Source organism: Neomonachus schauinslandi, chromosome 5 (assembly GCF_002201575.2).
Source record: "Neomonachus schauinslandi chromosome 5, ASM220157v2, whole genome shotgun sequence".
Taxonomy (NCBI): domain Eukaryota; kingdom Metazoa; phylum Chordata; class Mammalia; order Carnivora; family Phocidae; genus Neomonachus; species Neomonachus schauinslandi.
This window is the reverse complement of record NC_058407.1, coordinates 58,921,265-58,928,925: the sequence shown is the minus strand read 5'-3', so window position 1 is coordinate 58,928,925 and position 7,661 is coordinate 58,921,265. Positions and strand designations below refer to the sequence as shown.

At 35.0% G+C, this 7,661-nt stretch overlaps 1 protein-coding gene across 1 annotated transcript; it reads right to left on the bottom strand.

The window, feature by feature from the left end:
* Positions 1-5,106: 5,106 nt before the first annotated feature.
* On the bottom strand, positions 5,107-6,126 carry LOC110577471 (olfactory receptor 9K2-like). Its single transcript, XM_021686802.1, has one exon. The coding sequence runs from the start codon at positions 6,067-6,069 to the stop codon at positions 5,107-5,109; it is 963 nt and encodes a 320-aa protein (XP_021542477.1). The 5' UTR covers positions 6,070-6,126.
* Between the last annotated feature and the right edge of the window lie 1,535 nt (positions 6,127-7,661).

Here is a 7,661-nt window from a genome sequence, read left to right as displayed (position 1 = left end):
TCTCATTCTCTCTGTCTCAAATAAATAAATAAAATCTTTAAAAAAAAAAAAAAGAAAACACTGTGGGATATATATTTCTCTATTGTCTGATATAATTATTTTGGTCCCCTCTGCAAGGATAGTCTTTAAGCCCAGTCTTTGAGGTTTGTTCCAACCCTAAGGGGACCTTCTTTGCTGTCTCCTTCCCTGGTTCTTTCTGGTAGACTTCTAGTTGGTCTACAATTGGCTTTTTGCTCTCATGGAGCTACCAACCTCTCTTAATTGCTTATCACCAAATGTGTATTAGTTTGAGAGTCCCTTATGCTTATGCTTGAACTTTCCCACACTTTGTTCGAAATGATGTCAGTTCATGGCCTGCCTTTAATTCTAGGTAAAACTTGTGTTCAACTGTTCTGGAACTGGAACAGGAGCAGTGGCCCAGTTCTTTCAGAGTGACACTCTGGCTCTATGAACAAATTTCTGGGTGAGGTCAGTAGCCTATGGTCTTCTAAGCTTATCTCTTGGCAAAAAATCTCTGTCCTTTGAACTGGAGCACCTGAAATTGAGGCCCCATTATTCTTGACCTATCATACCTAGGGTAGAGCTTCTACCCTATGAATAGGCCCTGGGTAAAGGAAGAGATTTCTAGATATTTTAGGCACTCTTGCCTTGAAAAGAGCTTCTGAAACTTGGAGCTGGAAGAAATAAGAAATGTTTTCAGCCTGCCACTCTCAAGGAGATATGGTAGCCCACGACTGGAATCTAGGAAAAAAGGAGCCCCTATGTTCTTGTCTGCACTTGCCTATGTGCTTCTTATCATGCTGGGCTGGGAGAGGAGAGGGAAGGAGTAGGCTCTGGTTCAAAAACGTACATGTGAATGTTCCTATAGGCTTTATTCACAATATTTAAAAGGTGGAAACACCTCAATTACCCGTCAATTTAAGAATGCATAAACAAAATTTGGCGATATGTATACGATGGGAAATGGAATACTACTGAGCAACAAAAAGAATGAATTACTTAAATAGATGACAAAATAAATAAATTTCAAATTCATTTTACTCAGTTCAGGAAGCCTACAAGAAAAGAGTACATACAGTATGCAGATTATATATAGACATATGCAAAACATATCAGAGTTGGACAGAGGCATGGACTAACAAGGGGCATGATAAATCTTTTAGAGGTGATGGAATGTTCTATATCTTGTGGTGATGGTTTTATTGATGTATAAATTGTTCAAACTCACGGAATTGTACACTATGAATAAACACAGTTCATTTCACACAATTATCCTTCAATAAAATATTTGAGAAAAAGTAATGGGCTGATGTGTTTTTTTTTTTTTTTTTGATCCTAAGACTTCATTTTAGAGTAATGACTCAGAAATGTCTTTTCTTTTTTTTTTTTCTTTCTTTCTTTTTGGGGGGGGGGGCTGAAGATTTAATTTGGGCCTAAAACACAGGAATCTACTGAAGGTAATAGAAAATATTTATATAAAAAAATCTCAATGCAAAAAGTAAGCTAAAACCTTTTAGTATAATTGTTAGTGTAGCAGCAGTTAAGTGAGGGTTTACCACCATTAACATTATTATTTAAATTAAGAAAACTTTACTAGTGGGTGCCTGGGTGGCTCAGTTGGTTAAACGTCTGCCTTAGGCTCAGGTCATGATCTCAGGGTCCTCGTATCAAGCCCTGAGTTGGGCTCCCTGCTCAGTGGGGAGTCTGCTTGTCCCTCTCCCTCTACCCCACCCCCTGCTCATGCCCTCTCTCTGTCTCTCTCTCTTAAATAAATAAAATCTAAAAAAAAAAAGAGAAAACCTCACTAGTTATTGACACTACAGTCAGCTATAATTATACATTTAGTGGGAAGTCATTAGATGAGTTTGAAGAAGTTCCTTACATGAATAATATTTTAGATAAGGGTGTTATTTAAGTACTAGCCATGATGTTTTTAACAAACCTAGTAATTCCCAAATCAAAATATTAGCTATATAGTATTAAAATGACTTTTTATATGACTTACACTACAACTTTGATTCTTATGAGCAGCCTTATAATGCATACATCATATTTAAAGAATTACATGTATATATACATTTATGTGTATGTATGCTTTTATGCATATATTTTTTATTAATCTATATTAACATGCTAGTTATTATTATTATTTTTCAATCTCATCCCTGCTTTCAGGACTACTCTGTATAGCACATGAATGTTACTGGAATTGAAAAGTAAAATGAGAAGAGCAAGTTCTAAACAAGAAGAGAATATACTTGAATGTAATTCCTGTAGCAATGACAGAAATTAATTGACATCATGAAAAGAAAGGAAAAAGTCAGCATCAAAAAATTACCGTATATATCTTCTTGTGGTGAGGTCTGTTAGCTTCTAGCTTAGCCTGAGGATTCTTTTCTGAGTCAGCTGGATGACACTGAACATATATTGCTCTGGGGAGTGATATAAGCAGTGATTGTTCTTGGTGTTCTTCTCAAAGGTATCCTGGGGTGTGCGTGTGTGTGTGTGTGAGAGAGAGAGAGAGAGACATAGACGGAGACAAAAAGACAGAAACAGAGGGACAGAGACCATGATTATGTTTGTATTGATGTGTATGTGTGTGTCGGATGGTAGTTGCGGGGGATGCAGCACATGGTGCATATAGAGGAACATTGTTCTCCTAACAGTCAACACTATTGTTAGGGTCTTTTTCCTCAGTTTGATAAAGGATTACTAATATCCAATGGATGATGATTTAAAGGATGAAGAGCTTCTTTCATTGCTGGCTCATTCCATTATAGGATTCAGAGTATTGACATGAAGGATTCTGCATTTTACTCATGGGGTAGGGTTTGTAAAATATGCCTCTTTCAACCTAAAATCTTTCTGCTTCATCTCAGAAGAGAGACAAGATACAACTGTAGCACACTGAGCACTTACCTTAAAATCCTCATGAAGTTTTTCTACTTAGTGAGTCCTTTGTTTTCCCCAGTAATCTGTACTTTTAAAAAATGTGGGTTAAAGAGGTGACATTTATTGAAATATTAGAGAGGATTCTTAGAGAAAGACATGAGTAGAGAGATGAATAGATATCGCATTTGATGATAAGATACTATTTTGCATTTAATTGGGGGCTCTGTTATTTTTGTTTGTTTTGAATATTTTCTATTAGTTCTCAGCAAAAAGAAAAATAAAGACTGAAAGAACAAAGTAAGATAACTCAAGCTCTGTCTATGGTAATGAAAACATAGGTACTCCTGGGGACTTGGGGATGCCTCATGGCAGAGGAGGGAAAGGGGCAGAGAAAGTTACTGTTTTCCTCTCTCAGACTTAACATTTATAGTATTAAAGACATGAAGAAGGAACAAATCTGGCAGCCAATAAATATAAAGATTTAATAAATTTGTATGAAATTTATGTAATTTAATCATTCAAGTAACTCTGAGATGTAGATACTGTTATACACCCCATTTTACAAGAGGAAATTACAATATGAAGATAACCATGTAACTTGCCCAAAGCTCCATTGACAAACACAGAATTTGAAAGCTCAGTTTGACACCTGAGCTTATTTTTTTTAACTCTTAAGTTAACAATGAACTATTATTACTCAGATTTTCTTCCTCATTTTATGAGGTAGCATTTCTCCAGCAGAGATGCTCAAACATTAAAAGTCGTTACTCACTTTTACATCATTCTCATTTTATCAATCATCAGTCAATATTCAACTTACTTTACCTGCCATTCTAGTCTCTCCTTCACTGTCCCTAAGAAGACTGCCTTTAGTAAAGCTATCATAAACTCTTACTTGGACTATCACACACTTTCTAAGACTACTGTCTTCTCCTTGTGAATATTTATCTTCCATAAAGCTATCAGTATGATTTTTGTGAAGAGCCAAGTTGAACAGAATACTGTCTTTCTTCAAAACGTCAAAAACTTATGATGTACTGTATGGCGACTAACATAACATAATAAAATAAAACTAAAAAAAAAAGAAAAGAAGTAGAAAAATAAAAATTAAAATAAATAAATTTTAAAAAATCCTCAATGCTTACCCCCTGTCTACAGAATAAAGGTCATCTTCCTTGGCTTGACATAGAGGTCTGCATGATTTCCATGAATTTCCTTTAAAGGCTCATCCCTTACTCTTTGTCTTATGCATTACAAATGACTTCTCAAACTTCATGCAGTTCACCATATAGTTATTTAATTCTCTTTGCACAGAAACCCGCCTATTTCATCTTGCTCAATTCTATTTTTAAAAATGTATCGAGGAAGATTTCACTGACCATCAAGACCTTTCACATCTAAAGGCTGCACTCTTTTTGTATATTCTATAAATGTCTTTTTCACTGGGTTTCCATGTGGCATTTTAGTTCTCTAGCCAGCTATTTTCTCCTCACCTGATTGTGAGCTAAAGTACAGAAATTATTTATACCTAGAGATTTTCATACACCAAAATGTATATCAAAATTCAATAAATATCAATTTGGTGTATTAATTCTAAGGCATATAGAACAAAAAAATGAATCATCTTTATTTTTGTTTCATTTTCATTACAGTTTTCTTGTCAAAAACGAGGATTTTCAAGAATAATTTATGACACAGAAAACTGTGAAATACGTGTGTCACTCATTGAGCCTCTGAACAATTAAGTGTGACTCACACGTCACCCTTAGGACTGTGTGTACTGCAGAGTATCTGATTCTCTCACGCAGCACTCAAAAAGATTTCTTCAGTAAATCTGATATTTTGTTCTGTCTTATTATATCAGATTTTGTTACTTCCACCAATTATATACATATTACATAACACTTGTTACTGATTTAAGATAAACAGTACATCCCAACATCATCCTCAGAGTTCCAGCAGCAAACTTGGAATATATTTTCCCTAAAATAGAAATACACAGCAATCATTATCTTTACCCAAATGAAGATGAAGTACGGAGAAAGCCATTCCACTCCAAAATCAACAGTCAGGAAAAATATCGTCCAAATGTATTCGTCAGCTGTAAGTACATGGGATTCAAATAAAGTTTCTAAAATTAAATATTTCAAAATCATTGGATGCATTCTTTGCATTGATGCCTTCCCAAATTGTCATAATATCCAGGCCTTTCAGTTATATCACTGTTAAGATAGAATTAAATAAAAATATTTTCTTCCCCAGGATCTTTCTCAGAGCTCCTTTGACGTCTTTGTTTCTCAGGGAGTAAATCAAGGGATTCAGCATGGGAGTGACTAAGGTGTAACATAAGGAAGCCACTTTACTCAGCTCAGGAAATCTGTCAGGGATGAAATACATAAAAATGATGGCACCATACAGTACACTCACGACTCCTAGGTGAGAGCTGCAAGTGGAGAAGGCTTTCTTACGTCCCTCAGTGGATCTTATCTTTAGAACCGTGGACACAATATACATATAGGACACAATAATGACAATTATGGTAGGCAAAATAATAATGCTGCATAAGAAAAAGGAAACCATCTTATGAAAGTAGAGATCAGAGCAAGAAATCCTTTGAAGTGGACGGTCATCACAGTAAAAGTGGTCGATGGCTCGGGAAGCACAAAAGGACAAAGTAAATGTCATGCTCGTCTGAAGCACTGAGCTGATGCAACCACAAAAATAGGAACCAGCCACCAACTGACTGCAGAGACGAGTTGACATCTGGACAGAGTAGAGGAGTGGGTTGCAGATGGCAATGAAGCGGTCGTAAGCCATGGCTGCCAAGAGAAATCCCTCAGCCACAATGAACAAAGCAAAGAGAAAGAGCTGGGTCACACAGCCTGCAAAGGAGATGGACTTGCTCTCAGACCAGAAGTTGATCATAGCCTTGGGTGCAATAACAGAAGAATAGAAGAGGTCAATGAAGGACAGGTTGCCTAGGAAGAAATACATTGGTGTGTTCAGCCGCGGATCAGTCATAATAATGGTCATCATCCCAACATTCCCTAGAAGGATCATGGCATACACAAGCAGAAAGAGCAGGAAGAGGAGAATGTGGAGTTCTGGGCGGACCCTGAAGCCTACAAGAATGAAGTCAGTCACTTCTGAGTGATTGTTTGTCCCCCTGTCACCCATGGCAGAAACCTGCTGAAAGGCACAAGGCAAAATAAACAAATGCAATCCAGGCTTTGTTCCTAGTGACATAAATAGTTTCTTAAATGTAGAATAAATTTTTTACATCTTAATTAAGTATTGCATATAAAATAATTCTAATGTCATGAAGAATCAAGAATTTGCATAGATAATACTAGACTTAGGAAACTGATATTCAGTTAATAATCAGTCAAAGAAATTCCTGGGTTATTGTATTTAAATCATAATTTTGTTGAGAGTTCAGCCAGTAAGTAGCATTTAATATTGTCTAATTTTAATCACATTTGAAATTTCTCTTTTTAACATTTTTGTAGTTAAGGAATTTTCATTATCTAAAATAGGAGTGTTACAAAAATCTAAAATAATAGAGATGTTACATGTAATCTCTATGACATTGTTTGTAGCCTATGATAGTCCAGTGTTAGAATCATTACATGACAATAATAAATATATTTTAAAATGTTGTTACCTTATTTACTTCAGTTTCTTTAGTTTTCATTATTACTGTATCCATCTTTGAAAATAGAGTAAAAATAAACGTTATTTGCATGTTAAAATTAATAAAATTTAAAAACCACTTATATTATATTACATAAAATGCTCTAAAGCTCTTTCTAAATAAATGGTCATTTCCTCAGATCAAGCCCACCCCCCCAAATAAGGCATTTTTATTGCCTCATTATAAATATTTTACTTCCACTAGTAATTGTTTAATTAAAATATTCCGTAATCAGTTAGCTCTTTTTCTGAAGCAGGGGGAAGCTGATGAACATTCTAGTTCTTACACTGCAATAATGACTTTCTAGCAAAGTTGCATCAATTCATGGGATCTTGCTCTTTAGTCAAGGCAAGTATATTTAAGGAATATATATAAAGGAAAGTTCCTTTTGTAAATTCTAGTAGGCTTTATATGTCTTAAAATAAGGCTAATGAGATAACCCTGGGTATTAAAGGACCTTAGTAACTCTGTCATCCAGGGTCCATCATCATTTGTTTGAATATCAACAGTGGTTGTTTATGATGGTCTTACTTATTTTTAGTCCTGTGAAATCTTTCTTCTGGATATTTCAACATTAAGGTTTTGCTCATCATCTGATTGATTCCATTGGGAGAGGAGTAATCTTAAAATCAATTATGGAGACATAAGTGCAGGCTCGAGGGCTGTTGTCCATGAGGACTGTAGTAAGCTCAGATACAAACAAACAATCTAATAATAGTCCAAGTACAAGGAACTTTTCCTTTTTATTGTATGTATCCTTTGGGAAATTTCTTCGGACTTAATTTTTTTCATCGACGAAGAAAAACTTTCTGGTAATCGTCATAGCATATATATTAGTAGGCACAGAGAAACAGATTTAAAAGTTTGTACTATATGAGAAAAGTGCTGGATAAGTGACTATTTTTAATTATGTAGTAAATTACATTTATTATAATTCAAAAAAGACAAAAATTAACTCAAACTCAGGGTTTACCTGTATTTCTTGATGTAGACATGTTTCATGATGTGATAAATATCCTGTAAATCACAATCTCAAAGTCAGATAACGTTTTGTGATTTCTCTGCTTTCCTATAT

Excerpts from the sequence above, each read along its gene's own strand:
- LOC110577471 (XM_021686802.1), bottom strand. The coding sequence starts at position 6,069 with ATGGGTGACAGGGGGACAAACAATCACTCAGAAGTGACTGACTTCATT.